The sequence below is a fragment of the Perissodus microlepis genome, chromosome 5 (genome assembly GCF_051167445.1).
Source record: "Perissodus microlepis isolate ML-2025 ecotype Zambia chromosome 5, ASM5116744v1, whole genome shotgun sequence".
In the NCBI taxonomy this organism is placed as follows: domain Eukaryota; kingdom Metazoa; phylum Chordata; class Actinopteri; order Cichliformes; family Cichlidae; genus Perissodus; species Perissodus microlepis.
The window spans coordinates 9,487,282-9,505,928 of record NC_140465.1 but is presented as its reverse complement, the minus strand read 5'-3'; the positions used below and the strand labels follow the sequence as shown (position 1 = coordinate 9,505,928).

Below are 18,647 nucleotides of genomic sequence, written 5' to 3'. Positions count from 1 at the left end.
CCCATACGTTATAGTAACAACAAGCCCATGGTAATATTATAGTTAACTGTAGCTTAGAGAATCTGACTCAAGAGTACAGTGATTTCTGAGTGCATGGGCCTGTGCAAGTCCAACACAAGTCAGACCTGGGAAAGTCGGCTTCCCTTCATATATATGACTGTGGAACTTAATAAAAAAGGTCATCGCCTGGTCGCGAGACTGGCTTTAAACCATGATCCCACTGAAGACCTGCAAACCAAACCAACGTACTGCGCGTTTATGGATATTTTCCAAACCGGTTCATGATATATATAGGTTTGAGTTTATGCTGTGCAGGTATTTTTGTTTTGTTTTGTTTGTTTTTGAATGAAATATCACATCCCTGTCAAAGTTGGCTGCCAATCCAGTCCTTCTTCTTTTGCTCTGCCTGTAAGGGTTGGGCTGGTAAAGACGTTCCGGACAGTCTAAACGTGGGTGGGGTGTAGGAGGGTCATAAGGCAGGTAGGCTGCTCTTTCATTACACCCGTTTTTGTCGAAAGCCGTCCTCCTGACTCCAGGTTCCCGCATACGTACACGCGCGCGCGCACACATCGGGGGTGTGTACAGTGAGCATCAGTGGCGCTGGCTGCTGTTGGACGCACGTACACACCGCCAGGCACTGCGCTCCATCAGACGGACGCCCATGATGAGAGGCTGCTCCAGCAGGTCCAAGCTCTCGCAGAACCAGGACAGAGCGGGTAAGAGGCGTCGATTTCCACGCTCCTCGGATCCGTTCGTTCAGCACTTTGAATTGTTCTCCTTTAACAGACTGACAGCGTAGGACGGCGAGGGGCAGCCCTTAAAGACGTAAACAAGAGTCGATGCCTGTTGGTGTGCTGGCGCTTTCACCTTTACCCTACATAACGGCAGCTGGCGACAGTCTCTGGGTTTTTCTCTTAAATAGTTGGCAGACTTATTTGGAACAGCAGCAGCTTCACAGCTACAGCCGGGCGGGTGTTTTAGAGCTGCTGCTAGAATAAAATAAATAAAAAATAATAATAAAAAAAATAACAAAACGACAATGTTAAGATTTGGGCGCGTGCGTGCGACACATCTTCCAGGTTATTAGTGTGTGTCATCACCGGGCTGTGATTGCTGTCATGCTACTACACTGATTCCTGTGGTGCTGCTGGAGAAGCTGATGGTTTGCGTTTTATGGCTGTTTGTTGTGACTGATCAGATCCCGCTGCGATGTAACCGCAGCCTGACGCTCGTGTCTGCTTCATCCTCAATCGTAATAAGCTTCGGGCTCCCTCACACTCCCTGTACGGCCAATGCCGACTTTACTACCAAGTGTAATGTTAATGTCCACTACTATGTTAGGAAATGACTTGTCCAGTATGTTACAGGCTACAGGCGGTTAGCTGCAATCAGAGCCTGACAGCTGCTGGGAGGAGGAGGAGGAGCCCGGCTCAGCTCCGTTTCCTGTTCATGTTCTCCGGTGGAGCTTTTTAAGACGACACTGAAAAATGTGCGAGAACCTCCTGCCAAGCAGGAGTGTCAGTGGAGGATTGTCAGTGGCTGATTTCTCATAGGCCGTGTACAACTTTATGCAAATATCCTTCATCTGATGTTCTCTAGCTGACTTTTACGCAGTTTTGCGGTTTCTGTCAAAACTTTTTGCACTGCAGCATGTTTATTTGACAGCTGAAAATATAAAAATAAATCACGAGTTACTGTGCCATTTCTTCGTGGACCTGATGAACCTGACATATATTATAGTCTACTAGCAGACAGGGAATTTGAGCGTGTAGGGCCTATTTAATTAGAAAACCTCCATCAGAGCATATTTAGGTCAAGGGCCCTGTTGCTACCCCATCACGATCGACTCTGTGCTCGAAAATAGTATAACTATAACGAGAGGTGGGTAGGGTAGCCAAAAAATTGTACTCAAGTAATAGTAGCACTACCTCACCATAGTTTTACTCAAGTAAAAGTAAAAGTAAAAGTAGCCGTTCAAGAAATTACTCGAGTAACAGTAAAAAAGAATTTAGTTTAAAAGAAATGCTACTTTAGTACTGTGTAATTGATCATAACATCTGATTTAATGTTTAAAATGAGATAATCAAACAGACACAAATATAAAGTTTAGTGCAAATGTTGGTATTTGAAAGACTGAAAATCAAAAAACAACAACGACTTGACATAAACTGTAGGTTTGTGTCAGTGTCTCATGCATTTTTGATTAAAATGTGTTTATTATTCATGCAGTGAAGTTACACTGAGTAGATTAGCGAGAAATTTTTCTCAAGTAAGAGTAGCAAAGCTTCATAATAATATTACTCAAGTAAAAAGCACAGTGCAGTAAAGCTACTCCTAAAATATTTTTTTTCCAAAGTACTCAGGTATATTTAAACGAGTAAATGTAATTAGTGACTACCCACCTCTGATTATAACACATAAGAGTGTAAAGGGCTTTGAAAAACATATTAGGTACACCAGTGCAGTGATGTAAACTTTTTATACAGGTCTGATCAGGTCTGCATACGTTCTGCCTTTGTGAAGCTTTCTGTGTTTAGTTTTTATGTTTAGTGCCTGTGTGGTGTGCTAAGTTCTGTGTCCACTGCAGGGGTTTTGCACTCCCCCAACTGCTTTACTCTGTTCACCTGAGATGAAGAGCACATGACCTAACATATTATTGTGCATATATGACAAAATTGGACTTGCAAAAATTAGTCACCAGTGAGATGTGTTTTCAGGCTGGTGAGTTTGATTCCAGTAGCAAAGTTTAATATACTGATAGACTGCAGACTTACAGATGAGGACAGATGGAGTGCAATACTGCCATCTCATGGACATTGTCAGGGAGTGGAGTGAAGTGTTTGAGCATGTGGGGGGAAAAGTTGTTTGCCATATAAAATGTGAAAGAAAAGCAGATATTTTTCACTTTACGTTTGATGTGGTGCAAAAACTATGGTTTGAGTCAAGTTTCTAAGTAAGCCTCAGATTGTGACAGTCAACATAACAGCAGAAGAACCCTGAAACAGAAATAGACATTATTAATGTTGCCTGTATCTACACACTTTTTTCTGGCCTTTTTGGACAGGTCTGTTTGTGAGTATGAAAATAGAATAAGTGGACTCTGACTATGACTAATGAGTCGAAACTCAAAGCAGTGCTGTGGTGTATAATCCCACATAATACACAGTGTCATCTTGTTGCTCCACACTTTCAAGAGTCAGGAGGAGTCAGGAGCAGCAACTAGTCTAGTTGGCTATCTCTTGGCCATGACCAGGCTAGTTGCTGCTTCAGGACTATTTACTGTTATTTTATTACATTTTACAGACACATGCATTTGAATCGGGAAACACCAAACCCCTGTACTCAATTAAAACTAAAACATCTTTCCTAAAGACACACACACAGTGTTTTTCCTGCTGACTAGACTTCTGCGAATCAGGTCAAAGGTTAAAGGTGGAAAGAACTATGCTGAAAATGTGGTTGCCAGGTTAGACAGTGATGAGAGGAATGGATAAAAGTGAAAGCACCTATTTGGCTACAAAGGGCTATTGAGGTCCATTTAAAGTAGAACTTTTAGGTTTTCGTTAGTGAGTTTATGTAGAAGTTCAAAACCTTAAAAGAAGAAGAAGAAAGAAAGGAAGACAGCATGACTTTTACATACCTGATGTCTAGGAAATGTGTTGTTTATCAGTACTCCGCTGAGTACATTTGAAATACAAACATGATATGGTTTTATGTGATAACACATATTGTTGAGTCTCCTAATCATCATACGTTTTTTCTTATTGTTTGTTTTAAGCATTATACATCAGTTTATGACCTTTCAGCTAAAAGTAAGCATTTGTAATTACTGTCTTTTCAGCATTGATTTCTTATAAAATGGGTTCTGACCTTCATCTAAATCTCATTTATAAACCAACACAACTAGAGTAAATAAACAACACATGATTACTTGACCTTTATGAATACACTCACCATGTAACCCGGACCTCTGGGGTATGACTTTTCCAAAAGCTACCTTGGATTCAAGCGTTCCAGTTAAGGATGTAAACCTGGAAATGTGAGTTAGGCTGCTCTCCATTTAAATACAAGAAAACAAAATTTGTGCTGACAAGGTCTGCTCTTCTCAAGAAATTACGGAGCCCCGCAGGGGACATGGGAGAAAAAAAAAATTAAGACAGACTTTTGCGAGATCTCGCAAAACTAACTCGGGATCTCGCAAAACTTTTGCGAGCTCTCGCAAAACAAACTCGGGATCTCGCAAAACTTTTGCGAGCTCTCGCAAAACAAACTCGGGATCTCGCAAAACTTTTGCGAGCTCTCGCAAAACAAACTCGGGATCTCGCAAAACAAACTCGGGATCTCGCAAAAGTTTTAGCCGCATTCTTCGGACGCCGGCTCGAAGCCGACCGGGAGGTCGAGGCACGATGTGACGGGAAAGCGGTGTTCCTCCCGGCTGTAGTAGGTCTCGACCTCCCGTTAGCTTCGTACGGAGCCCCGGAGGGGACATGGGACGGACTTTTGCGAGATCTCGCAAAACGAACTCGGGATCTCGCAAAACAAACTCGGGATCTCGCAAAACAAACTTGGGATCTCGCAAAACAAACTCGGGATCTCGCAAAAGTTTTAGCCGCATTCTTCCCGTTAGCTCGAAGCTAACGGGAGGTCTCGACCTCCTGTTAGCTTCGAGCTAATGGGAGGTCGAGACCTACTACAGCCGGGAGGAACACCGCTTTCCCGGCACATCGTGCCTCGACCTCCCGGTCGGCTTTGAGCCGGCGTCCGAAGAATGCGGCTAAAACTTTTGCGAGATCCCGAGTTTGTTTTGCGAGATCTCGCAAAAGTTTTGCGAGATCTCGCAAAAGTTTTGCGAGATCCCGAGTTTGTTTTGCGAGAGCTCGCAAAACTTTTGCGAGATCACGAGTTTGTTTTGCGAGATCTCGCAAAACTTTTGCAAGATCCCGAGTTAGTTTTGCGAGATCTCGCAAAAGTCCGTCTTAATTTTTTTTTTCTCCCATGTCCCCTGCGGGGCTCCGTAGCTTCGAGCTAACGGGAAGAATGCGGCTAAAACTTTTGCGAGATTTCGCAAAAGTTTTGCGAGATCCCGAGTTTGTTTTGCGAGAGCTCGCAAAAGTTTTGCGAGATCCCGAGTTTGTTTTGCGAGATCTCGCAAAACTTTTGCGAGATCCCGAGTTAGTTTTGCGAGATCTTGCAAAACTCCGTCTTAATTTTTTTTTCTCCCATGTCCCCTCCGGGGCGCCGTAAGAAATACTAGTTGTGTAAAGCATGCTTCTGTTGTAATAGCTTTTACAGGATCTTTGTCAAATTGTTATTAAGCTTTTCTAAAGACCTGGGCATTGATTAGTCCACAATAAGGTAAACTATACAACTAGAGAAAATTCAAGACTGGTGATCCACTCTTTTTTTTTTTTTCTTCCGCCTGTCCCATTTAGTTCTTTTGCATCAGAATTATTGTCTAAAGGCAAAGAAAGATGCCCAATGGATTCACTTTACCAAATGGACCATCCCGGCCTTGCCGTATTGGTCTATTTGATTCACCTTTTATTGTTTATTTTATTTTATTTTCACTTGCTACACACGAGACAGACATGACTGAGGGAAAGAAAAGGGAGAAAGAAAGAGAGGTAGGGAAAGAAAAACAGCGGAAAGAGGAACGGTGATAAAGGGCAAAAAACAAAAACCAACAAAACAAACAGACAAAAAATACATATATCAATCACCTGGATCACCTGTTGAGAAAGAAAAAAGAGAAAACAAGCAAAAAAAAAAGAGAGCAATATAATAAACAACATCATCACGATAATCTATGTGAATATAACAGTAAATACTAAATATTGAATATTATTGTGCAGCACGTAGGATCGACAGCTGGTGATCCACTCTTGAGGAGTGAGTGTCCTGCAAAGTTTACACTGGGGCATCGCATGCACTCCTGAAATAGGCAACAAAGTAGATAGTTTAGAGAAAAGGTAGTATACAGTGTTCAATGGTAACCTTATTGTCCCCAGTGGGAAATTGATTTGCAGTATGTCCACACATGAAACAACACACACACACACACACACACACACGCACACGCACACACACAAAAACAGCCCAGAGAGAACAGCCCAAATGTTATCATCAACAAAGTCCAATGTCCAGTAGTGATGGCAACAACACTTATGGTTTAGTGTTATTAATCATCACAATAGCAGCAGGTATAAAAGGCACTCTATGTCTCTTGGTTACTAAGGTTACTAAGTCTGGTCTTATTGGTCAAAGACAAATTACCATGCCAAGCAATGATACAAAACATTAAAATACATCCAATAAAACTTTTATAAAAAAGGGTCATCATTTCAGAATCTCCTTAAAAAGTACGGTCGTTATTGGACCTTTTTCACTGTAGCATCAAAATGTGACTCAAAGGACAGAACCTTATCAAGAACAACCCATAAGTACTTAAAACTATCCACCAGTTCAGTTGCTGCACCATGTACTACTGTTGGTGCAGGATGGGGGGATGGCTTCCTGAAGTCAGTTACCATGTCCTTACTTTTCAAGCTGCTGATCTTTAAGAATGACTGATCACACCAAGAAGCAGACTCATCCACAACAGGTCCAAAAGTCTAAAATCCCACCAACAAGATTAAAATCCAGTTTAAACTGGTTAAGAAGTTTATAAGCTAAGAGATGTGGCTGGATAGTATTAAAAGCTGAAGAAAAGTCAATAAATAGGAGCCCAGCATGCGCTTTGGTCTCATCCAGATGGCGATATAGGAAATTTAATAAACTAACCATAGCATCATACAAGGCCTGTTACTGAAATTATAATTATCACTTATTAATAAATGTATTAATTAATGAGTATTGGAGAAAGCATGCTATGAAAGAAACCAATGGAAACAAAGTCTAAGTTTTCCCTCTGCTGATGTTACGCACTGCTTTTGGGACATGCTGTAGACGACAAAAATGATGACAAGAAAGCTGAAGTTGTGGAGCAAGGCAGATGCCAAACTTCAGTACCAACTGTGAAGCACAGTGGTGGAAATTGTGTTTTGAAACTCCTTTGCTGTCTCTGTGCCTCTGTGCCTTGCAATTACTGAAAAACAATGAATTCAAAACTGTATCAAAATGTTTTATGGCAGAATGTCAAAGCAGCCCTTCGTTATGTAAAGCTTAGGAGAGGTTGGTTGGTACAACAGTGACCCAATGTCACTGTGAGCACTTTAAGCCAAATAAGATGCTGCTGAGGACCATTATAAGAGGACCATTAAAATCAAGACCAGCCAGAAATATTTTTGAGCTTAAAACTGTTATTTAGAGGTGGGACAATGCAAATGTCAATACTGCTATTGGTGCTGGATTGAAACTAGGGCAGTAGGATTTACACTTGTTTCTATCCTCTAGGTTCAGTATGTAGCGCACTGATTTATTTATCTATTTATTTACTTCTCGCCTATAGCACAGTGAAACAACAGAAGTTGACCCAAAGCGTTTTAGAGTTTCAAAATATACGAGAAGCTGAAAGGTGTGTCATTGTGGAGAGTAAACGTCACAGTGATTTAATTGTCATTAAAGTGTGTTCATAATTTGCAAACTGATCGTGATGCATGTCATAAATCATGACACCCTGCTCCCTGTTAAATACGCTGCTTTTATAGATTAACAATATTGATATCAGCAATACTGGCCCCGTAATTATTTGTTATGGGGTAATCGGTGTAATTATGCAACGATTGTGTTTTGTGGTTGCGCAAAACATATAAAACTTACGTTTAACCACAAAATTGTTTTGCGCCTGTGCTGTTATCATTACGTCCAACTGCCGGTTGTTGGTATCGGCAGATCAGGTCACGTGACAAGTGGCACAGAGAAAGAGAGAAAAGAGCGCTCGTGCCGTCTCCATCCCGCCACACCAACGCGGATGAAGCACCGGTCGCCTTCAGAGCAGCATCACGGGAAGAAGCCCCGTGTTCCTGCTGCCGCCGCGGCAACCTCCACCTCGCCGCAAGACGGGATGGAGGACAAAGCAGCGACAAATCCGCGGGAGCTCACGCAAAACCCCCTGAAGAAGATTTGGATGCCGTATAAAAACGGCCTTCCTGAAAAACACATTTGTCAAAGGAAGGGTGCGTATGACGTGGCGACAACAGTTAGCTTGAATATATAACGTTTGTGGTCATATGAGTATCAATGGTTGTGCTTCACTGTTTCTCCGGAACCCTTTTTTTTCTCTTCCGCGTGCGCGTGAGCGTGTGTGTAGAGGCTTCCAGCCCGCCGTGAACAAAGAGCGCTGGGTCAGTATGCATTAATATCTGTGTGGCAGTAACTGCCGTTACCGCGGGGAGTACAGTTCACAGAGGTCAGACGTCTCTCTGCTGCAGCAGCCATCTGGTTCGCACGCTTATGTAAGGACTCACATGATGCTCGCCGCACATGAAGGCTGCTCGTATCGAGGAGAAAGGACTGGTACGAGGGATGACCCTCTGTGTCGACCGCCGGTTGTAAACAGGAATTGTATCCCCGCAGTCATGCGGCTCATTCGCCGTGTGGCTGTGCTGCTGAGTTTTACCAGCGCGCCGCAGCACGGTCAGGGTCTCCTCACTGTGGCTTGACTCGGAGAGGATTATTGGAATGAGCGGAGTTTAAAATAATGAGCATGTGGCGAGTGGTTGACTGCTCTCTGGCCCAGTCACCTGTGTACGCAGTGGCTCAGTGTGCTGGCTTTCTCCAGATGTCTGTTGCAGTAAAAGTGCTGTTTCACAAGACCCCCGACACATCTTACAGCAACTGTGACCTCTGTTATACTTATGTCTATCACTCCACGTTGTCAGGGTGGTGAGACTTTATCAAGATGAACGATATCAGCACCACGCAGGCACACACATTCTGATAATGCCAATCTAACGTTCAAATTATATCTTTATAAATTGTGTAATATGAAAGATAGCATTTTGGAGCCAGCCTCCTAATCTATCCCCAAACCTGGTTGTTGACAGTCTTGATTGAGTAACTGCGTGTTTTTAAATTTGACTTTCTTATTGTAAGGGATCAGCTCAGGACTGAAGCTTCTTTGGTCTCTTTCATTTCAGTATGTATGACCAACTGTCCCACACTCATTGTTACCGTGGGCCTACCTGCCAGAGGGAAGACCTACATCTCCAAGAAGCTGACCCGCTATCTCAACTGGATCGGAGTGCCCACCAGAGGTACATGTGCCATAGAGTTGAACAGAGTGTGTCAGATTTTAGTAAAATTATGCACAAGAGCAGAAGCAGCAGTGAGAGTGTTTTCAGTGCAATTAAATAGCTTTTGCCTCCATTTTTTTTCTCTTTAGAGTTTAATGTTGGACAGTACAGAAGAGAGTTTGTAAAGATCTACAAGTCCTTTGAGTTCTTCCGTCCGGACAACGAGGAGGGGTTAAAGATCAGAAGGTAAGGGTGCTTTTGGCATCATGCTACCTTAACAAGTTATTTAATCACTAATCATGTAACATTTTATGGCCGATTGTCTGTGATTTTCACAGAAAGTGTGCTTCAGCGGCATTGAACGATGTGCGGGAGTACCTCACAGAAGACGGAGGCCAGGTTGCGGTGGGTCATATGTTAATTATCACACAGGCTGAGATATTGTCTTCAGCTCAGATACGGGGTGCAGTGCTAAAAAGCTCATATAATCTGTGTGTTACTACAGGTGTTCGATGCAACAAACACTACCCGAGAAAGAAGGGAGACCATCCTGGAGTTTGCGGAGCAGAATGGCTTTAAGGTAACCTGGCGGGCTCAACGTGTGGGTTCGGGTTTTGCTGGCGGTCACACTGACTCTGTCTTCTGTCTTCCCTCAGGTGTTCTTTGTGGAGTCTGTGTGTGAAGACCCAGATGTCATACAGGAGAACATAGTGGTGAGTGTCTGTGTTTGTTGGCACTGTGTTGACTCGTTAGAAGATGCAGGGCTCACTCCTCTGCTGTTGCTCTACTTTAGCAAGTGAAACTGGGTAGCCCGGATTACACCAACTGCAACACAGAAGAAGCAGTGGAAGATTTCATGAAGCGGATTAAGTGCTATGAAAACTCGTACGAGACACTGGATGAGGTTCTGGACAGGTGAGGTGGAACCTGGTGATGGTGTGTGTGTCCCCACTGCAAAACTATGGGAGTAACCGGCTTAAAAAACACATTTTCTTATTGTATTTTATCTGTGTTCTCCCCTCAGAGATCTGTCCTACATTAAAATCATGGACGTTGGTCAGCGGTACTTGGTCAATAGAGTGTTAGACCACATCCAGAGCCGGATTGTCTACTACCTCATGAACATCCACATCACACCCCGCTCCATCTACCTGTGCCGCCACGGGGAGAGCGAGCTAAATGTCAAGGGTCGTATCGGAGGAGACTCGGGCCTGACGATTAGAGGGAAGGAGGTACAACGAAACTTTACAATCAAAGAAAAAAATGTCTTCTAAACCCTTACCTGTCTTCCTCCTGACTGCATGAGCTATTGTGAAAATAAATAAAGGTTTTGTTTTTCTTCCTCCAGTTTGCTAAGAAGCTGAGCCACTTCATCCAGGAGCAAAACATTAGCGACCTCAAGGTATGGACTAGTCAGATGAAGAGAACCATCCAGACAGCCGAAGCCCTCAATGTGCCCTATGAACAGTGGAAGGTCCTGAATGAGATTGATGCTGTAGGTGGTGCTCTCTTGGCTTCCGCACATCACTGTTGACTACCTCTTTGTGCTTCTGTGTTGAAGTTTAACCCGTATGTGCATTTTAGGGTGTGTGTGAGGAGTTGATGTATGAGGAGATCCAAAAAAACTACCCTCTGGAGTTTGCACTAAGAGACCAGGACAAATATCGCTATCGCTATCCAAAAGGAGAGGTCAGTGGTTATTTTTTAACATGTGGAACATTGCTAATGCAGAGAGGATTTTCCTTTGTGGGTATAATGAAGTGCTTTTTCTTTCTGATAACCACAAACATGATCTAATTTTATCTTAATGGCTTCTGGCAGCCTACCCTGTGCTAATGAGCTTCAGCTTCTCAGACAGTATCGGCTTAACACTAGATCACAGTAAACAAAGGCTTCAGCATTAGTCTGTGTGTGTGTGTGTGTGCCAGATATATGTGATCAGGTGGTTTGAGGTGCCTGCTGGTCCTTTCTCACCTTTAGTTCATTCCATTACCTCTCCATTAATCTGTAACAGGAAGATGGATATGGGCATTAGCTGGTTGCCCAGTCGGGCGGTGACATCATGCTTTCGGAAATGTCGTTAAATCCTATGTTAGTCTACACAGCCTGTATGGATTTTCCATTTGCTCAGATGTCATCCTGTTCACCTGTGAATTAATTACTCTGCAGGATGTGTCAATGTCAAGTGGAAGTCTTATTTTACACATTCAGTTTTTTATATTGTTTTGGGGATTCGCACCATGCTTTCTGTCTGTGATTTTTGCCTTTTCTGTTGTTTTGTGCCACTCAGTCCTATGAGGACCTGGTGCAGCGGTTGGAGCCCGTCATCATGGAGCTGGAGCGGCAGGAGAACGTGCTGGTCATCTGTCATCAAGCTGTCCTGCGCTGCCTGTTGGCATACTTTCTGGACAAAACAGCAGGTCAGTCTTCAAACTGAAATGTCAAGAAACCTGAGAGGTGTAAGAGAAAAATAATTTTAGGAAACACAGTTTAGTGTAAAACACGCACAACATTTTTATTGTAGATAACGTAGATCCTGGAGCTATCTGCTCAGTTTCATGTTCACATCTATTGAAGGCAGAGTGATAGATGAATTATTGTGCATGTCCAGTCCCCGGCTGCTTCCGCTTCTTCACATGCCAGACTAACTTTTGTGCACCTCACAGACCTTCTTGGTTGGGTTAGAGTCTTTTTAACTAAGATGCTGGATGAGAGGTTTGTGCGCTGACGTGTTTTGCATAAAGCTCATTTTTCAAGTGAGCAGTTGGAGACGTACGTGGCTGACTGACCTCATTTCTGTTTTTCCTTTATTTCAATAATTCCTCCACTTCAGAATTCTTCACTGTGTCACTGTCTCACACTCACACTGTACTTGAGGGGTATTAAAAACTGCCATATTGTATTTAGCGATTAATGGGGTTTTTTCACCCCTCCAAAATAACGATCCATGATGAGTTTACTAGCAGACGCTGTTATTTTGAAAGTTACCTTGCTGTTAGCCAGATAGTTCACGATACCATTAGCAACCTCTCATGAGTGCAGCCTGTGACAGCAGTCTTTGTTGTGAGGCTGCACAAACTAAACTGCAGGTCCAAGAACGTGGAGTTGGAGTCCATCTGCTAGAAAATAATAATAATGGATTGCATTTATATAGCACTTTTCAGGGCCCTCAAAGCGCTTTACAATTCCACTATTCATTCACTCTCACATTCACACACTGGTGGAGGCAAGCTACAGTTGTAGCCACAGCTGCCCTGCCCTGACAGAAGCGAGGCTGCCATATCGCGCCATTGGCCCCTCTGGCCATCACCAGTAGGCGGTAGGTGAAGCGTCTTGCCCAAGGACACAACGACCGAGACTGTCCGAGCCGGGGCTCGAACTGGCAACCTTCCGGTTACAGGACGAACTGTAACCGGAAGGTTACACGATCGCCCCAAAGAAAGCAGAGAGAACTGATTTGGACCCATTCTTTATTCATCACAAAATACTTGTTTACTACATGATGAATCATATCTTTTATTAATTCATTTTAAAAAGTGCGCATGTGACTCCTTTAGCATACACATGCACGAGTACCTGCTCCCACTATGAAAAGAATCTAAATATGTGAAAAGTACTGTGTGTACTTATACGGTGGTGCTCTAATGAACTCATCTTTCCATACAGAGGAGCTTCCATATCTGAAGTGCCCGCTACACACGGTGCTGAAGCTGACACCAGTGGCCTACGGTAGGTCCGCTGTCGTGCCAATGTGCAATGTACAAACTGAATATACATCTGCTGCCACATAAAGTAATCAAACAAACCTTCTTTCTGCACGCTTAGGCTGTAAAGTGGAGTCCATCAGCCTAAACGTGGATGCAGTGAACACGCACAGAGAGAGGCCAGCGGTGGGTAGCATGACACACACACGCACACATTAAACAGACACATACAGCAGAGCCTGCTTTCTCACAGGTAAGGTCGCTCACTGTGGTGCTTCTTTCTGATTTCCATGCTTTCGTAATCGATGCAGAGCTGGCTCATTTGGCAGATCCTGTGTTGGTTACAGACAGTGTTGGTCAAGTTACTTGAAAAAAGTAATCAGTAACTAATTACTGATTACTTTCCCAAAAAAGTAATCCCATTACTTTACTGATTACTTATTTTCAATGGTAATTAATTACTTAGTTACTTTTTAAAAACACGATTTACAAGCTGAATAGGTGATAAAGCGATAGATCTTTCAGCCCAATTCTACTTTTTCTGCATAATCCATCATACAAAATGTAATCAAAAAAGTCCCTTTTTAAAACTTGTTTTATTCGTTTTAATCTTTTAACTTTATGCATCAAGCAAAAATTTAATTATATGCAACATTTTCTGACTGGAAGAAATTTGTTTAACATTTAAACCTATTTTCTGCACATTCCAGCACATAAAATAAAATATTTTTTGTGTTTACACTCAGTCTTTCAAATAGATGCAAGTAAAACACAGCAGAAAATAAATAAAGTCAAAGACTAGCGGTCCTGTTGCTCTTTTTTCACCTGTAAAGCAGGAGTGGGATAGGCGGAGGTTTACCCTGGTGCAGGTGTGCCGCGGCGGTCAGTTGAAGAATCCGCGAGTTTCTCTGTGAGTTTCCGATTACGTCGTAGCGCACTCGGTGCTTGTTTAGGGGTTTTTTTTTCGCTGTAAAAAGAAGTTTTCTTCCCACGCACAACGGAGGCTAATGTTTTTGTCACTTTTTATGGAATCAAACTCAAAGTAAGGTCAGTACTTCCACGCTTTAAACGCTGCACGCTCATACTCTCTCCCGCACTCGATATATGATCCATTGTTGATCTGCACACAGCTGTTGCCACGAACGTCGCACTCACTTACGTCATTGTCATGAGACATTCTTGCAAAAAAATCACGGTTTTAGTAACGCAGTAACGCCGCGTGCTTGCGGGAAAGTAACGGTAATCGAATTACCGTTTTTGCAATAGTAATCCCTTTACTCATTACTTGAAAAAAGTAATCAGATTACGTGTTACTGCCCATCTCTGGTTACAGATTAATGAAACACTGACTAACTGCTCCTCACATTCTCCCTCATTTCCTTTAGGTAAATAGTCCTCCAAGTTGACCATTTTAACTGTTTTTTATTATTATTATTTTTTTCTAACAGGAGTTGATTCTGAACAGCGATGAATTCTGCATAACAAATACTACAACAGTGAATGTTTTATGCTCTGCGTGAATTTGTGTTTTATGGTTGAGCACTTACATTATTTTATTTTTTAACTTTGGCAAAACCATAAATATGTGCATACAGTGGTTTTCATTTCTTCTTGATGCTGTCACACAAGTGGAAAAACAGATAAATCCATGTGGGGGGGAAAAAACGTTGAAACCTTAAACGTGATGCATTATTCCAAGTCTTTGACATGGTGTGTGCCCAGTGGATTTCATGTCTCCCTTGTGTTTTGATCCCTCCTCTTTTTGTCTGTTTTTTTATCAAACAGAACGTAGACGTGTCGCGGATGTCAGAGGAAGCTTTGCTAACAGTGCCATCTCACCAGTGAGGCAGTACCCTCCCCTCCCAACACCCCCAACCCTCCCCCCTCCTTTAGTCCTTCATTAGTCACACAGAACCCTTCAGATGCACAGTGTACCTTCAGGAAAAAAAATCCCTGACTGAGTCTCTTTCCACTCTTCATGTCTTCTGTTCTTCCTTCTTTTGTAATAATAAGACGTGATGATGGTGGTAATCGACTGGAATCCAGTTTGTAATTTTTCATTTATTAATCCTGTCACGGACCTTGTGACAAGCTCATTCTCCTATTTTTGGAGAATGAATAAAAAAACAAAACAATCAAATGAAGGTGTTTTTGAACTGATGCTGTACTCCCGACTGTGAAACAGTGACACTCCAGCACCTTCTGAAGTGCAGTCAGTAAACACGTTGTTTATTTGATTCTGTCTGTTGAACTGATTTTTAACCACGTTAACTTTTAACGGTGTGCCATCACTTTATATGTTTGTTGATAGCAGTCAGGAAACTCTTAAGGTTAGCGCTTTGTGACGTAGCCAAGTGGTGCAGTTTCTCTATATTTGCACATAAACTCTTGCACATAAGCTCCTGTTTAATTTGTTAAGATGTCCTAACACTGTCTAATGAAAATGCTGGAAATATGAAATTACACTTTTCTTGTGAAACAATGTGAAGACTCTCACAGCGTTTTTCACGTCACTGATCAGAACTAAGAGGAAGCTATTTCTGTTGACTGTGTTTAAATAAACTACACTTCCATATCATGTATCTTTATCACACTCTTTTTGTGCTTCATTTTAGAAAGCATGGCATGAATCTGCTTCACTGTTTGATATTAATGAATTGGCAAAGACTTAAAATGGGTGTAGAACGCTGACTTGGGTGTTTCTTACTGATATCAGAGGGAGATCAAACAAACGCTGGAATTTCCTTCGTATCTTCTTCTGTGTACACATGAAACATTCAGTGCAGTGCAAACCAGGAGACTGAGATTTCTCCCGGTCATTCATATGCAAAGACTCCACTGGGGTGAATAGCAAACAGCTAAACAAAACGCTCACTGTGCCAGTCACAGATTTCTGTCTGCACTGACTTCACAAGGCTCTCTGATTAAAATTAAACAAAATAAGAAAGGAAATTTAAAAAATCACATTTAAAGTAAAGAAAAAGTAGTAACAAGCATTTTAGGTTAGTCTCAGGTGCTGCTGTGAGGTTTAGAGAAACATGTAGTTACCAACTTCCAGACACCAATTACTTGGCAGTCTGCTCACGCCAGTGACTGTCATGGTGATGGGGCTCTCCAGATGGTGCCTTGGGCAAAAGAAATGCAAAAAGTCGTGGATGGAAAACTGATGGAAGAAGTCGCAGCAGCAGACAAAAGCATTAACATCCACTGACAGAGAGAAAAAAAGGCTTTCTTTTTTTTCACCCCAGTAAAAGAAGAGTCCTTGTTTTGGTGACTTGTGATAAAAGTGGGCTTGTGTTGATGTATATTCACTCAGGACACTGACGCTGCTGCATTCCTTCTTCCAGAACGTGAACGTCCAACGTACGGCTGAAGACGCCTTGCAGACCGTCCCTCCTCATCTCTGATACCTCTGCTGGCTGGAACTCGGTGATGCTGAAAGCTGGACCTTCCTCCTTTTTCTTCCTTTTTTTTTCACCTTTCCAAATGTGCACAACCTCCTCACACTGGTGACCAGCAGGTTAATGTGTCTCCTCCTTCCTCCTCCACCAGCGCCATACACACACACACACACATTTCTCTGTTACCCCTTGTTTAAGCATATTTTTTTTGAGGAACCTGCGAGTGTCCGGGCCTCAGTGTTCAGCGGGGCCCTCGGCATCGCTGTTCCAAATTATTTATGAATCAAAGTATTGTCTTGCACAGCAGGGAGTTAAACGCTTGGCTCACACAGCAGATTTCTGTCTGCCTGTTACTGTACTCAGTGTGGTTTCATTGTGTTGATTTTGCGCAGCAGTAGCACTAACACTGAAAGTTACTGTGATGTGTCTTGAAGTATTAACCCTGTGATTTTTTTTTTTCCGCTCCATGTTTTTGATATGCAACTGTAACGTGCAATCATCATCGGATGTGAAGCTGTCTTCAGTGATAATGTGCAATTTGTAGGCTGCAAACCTACTCGGACAACAGCTTACTATTTTTAAAGTGCTGATTCAGTAATAGATTAAAGGACTGGGTTGTTAATTTTTAATGGTAAACAAGTAGCCATTTCATTTTGTAGGGCTGGCTGGTGTAATAGCTTTCCTTAGCTATGTGGTGTACTGTATCTGCTTGTACAGTGTCAGCTGAAACTGATGTTTTATGTAAATGATGATTCCACACACGGGCCTTCAGTGAAATACACTCACATGCTTTCACTCATTTCTGTGGAGAACACATCAGAGCATTAAACATGCAAAACAGAAAAAAAGAACACAATGTTAGCTTGAAGTTGGTGTTGTGGGTTAAGATTTTAAAAAAATGTACATCCCAACTACACAATAATAAAGATGTTATTTTTTTAAGCCAACCACTCCAATCTGTCTTCTCACTTGAGATTTTTGTGACTGCATACCTTGTGATGGGTTTCTTTATGAGGGTTTTGTGCAGCACTGGTTCGTGTTGTGGTTATTTCTTGATAATGGGATTATTTGTGGGCGGCGCGGTGGTTAGCGCTGTTGCCTCACAGCAAGAAGGTCCTAAGGTTGACTCCATCATCTGGACGGGGCCTTTCTGTGTGGCCAACATGCTGCGCAGTGTGTGCTTAAAAATTTTAAGGAAACTGGGCGAGTAATTACACAACAACTGGACTGAAAATCAGTGGCAACAGGTCTCCAGGAGTGAGGGAGCCAAATCAAAAACGTCAAATTGTCAATATGTACGGAGGTGTTTAGGAGAGAGGTCCAACAGTGAGTGCCTACAGCCATCTGTAAAACACTGTGGAGGGGCTGTCATGGTGTAGGGTTGCATTTCAGCCAGTGGTTTTAGAGATCTTGTTAAAATTGATGGGATTTTAAACAGATTAATCAGATTTTGATCAACCAGGAAATACCATCTGAAGATGGTATTTCCTGCAAAGACCACAACATCACTGTTTTACCAGCTGATAAGGGAAGATGCACCGTGGTCCTAAACACTACAGATTACCATACAAAGATCACTACTCTCCTCAGTGACAACAATACCTACGAAGCCTTAAAGCGAGACCCCACAAGCAGCTACAAAAAGAAAGTTATAGCTTGCCTTCAAGACTTTGAAAAGGACAAAATTATCGACCGCCTTACATATCACCGCCTTTACCCAGGGGATACCATACCCTGCATCTACAGACTTCCTAAAATCCACAAGGAAGCTGTCCCACTCAGACCCATAGTCAGTAGCATAAACTCAGCCACTTATAACATTGCTAAACACCTTGCTACCATCCTTGCTCCTCTTGTGGGGAACACCCCACACCACATCAAGAACTCCACCGACTTCACTGACAAGGTCCAGAAACTTACCCTGGATCCAGATGAAACCATGGTGTCCTTTGATGTAGTCTCTCTCTTCACTTGCATACCCACCACGGAGGCCGTGGAGACTGTCAGAAAACGACTACAAGAAGACAGCTCCTTGGAGGACAGGACCAACTTCACACCCGATCAGATTTGCACACTGTTAGACCTCTGCCTCACCACTACATATTTCAAATACATCGAAGGCTTTTACAGACAAAAACATGGCTGTGCCATGGGCTCCCCCGTGTCACCGATTGTAGCCAAACATTACATGGAGGAAGTGGAAAGGAAGGCTCTTGGCTCTTTCAAAGGAAGAGTACCCAGCCACTGGTACAGATATGTGGACGACACCTGGGTCAAAATCAAGACACAAGAAGTGGAATCCTTCACTGCGCACATTAACGCTGTGGATAAAAACATCAAGTTCACCAGGGAAGACACAAAGGACAACT

At 42.7% G+C, this 18,647-nt stretch overlaps 1 protein-coding gene across 4 annotated transcripts; it reads left to right on the top strand.

Annotated features, from left to right (window-relative positions):
- Positions 1 to 570: 570 nt before the first annotated feature.
- Positions 571 to 17,225, top strand: pfkfb4a (6-phosphofructo-2-kinase/fructose-2,6-biphosphatase 4a). 4 transcript variants are annotated; one of them, XM_084927714.1, is made up of 14 exons: positions 571 to 716; positions 9,078 to 9,194; positions 9,323 to 9,419; positions 9,512 to 9,578; positions 9,679 to 9,753; positions 9,830 to 9,886; positions 9,967 to 10,088; positions 10,198 to 10,405; positions 10,522 to 10,668; positions 10,758 to 10,862; positions 11,464 to 11,593; positions 12,840 to 12,902; positions 12,999 to 13,063; positions 14,663 to 15,465. In XM_084927714.1, exons 1-14 carry the CDS (start codon positions 662 to 664, stop codon positions 14,720 to 14,722), a joined length of 1,368 nt encoding a protein of 455 aa, XP_084783840.1. In that variant the 5' UTR covers positions 571 to 661; the 3' UTR covers positions 14,723 to 15,465. The 4 variants fall into 4 exon arrangements, with proteins under 4 accessions (XP_084783840.1, XP_084783841.1, XP_084783838.1 ...); XM_084927715.1 differs by lacking the exon at positions 14,663 to 15,465 and adding an exon at positions 16,225 to 17,225 and having other exon boundaries at positions 577 to 716; XM_084927712.1 differs by lacking the exons at positions 571 to 716; positions 14,663 to 15,465 and adding exons at positions 7,835 to 8,114; positions 16,225 to 17,225.
- Positions 17,226 to 18,647: the final 1,422 nt, after the last annotated feature.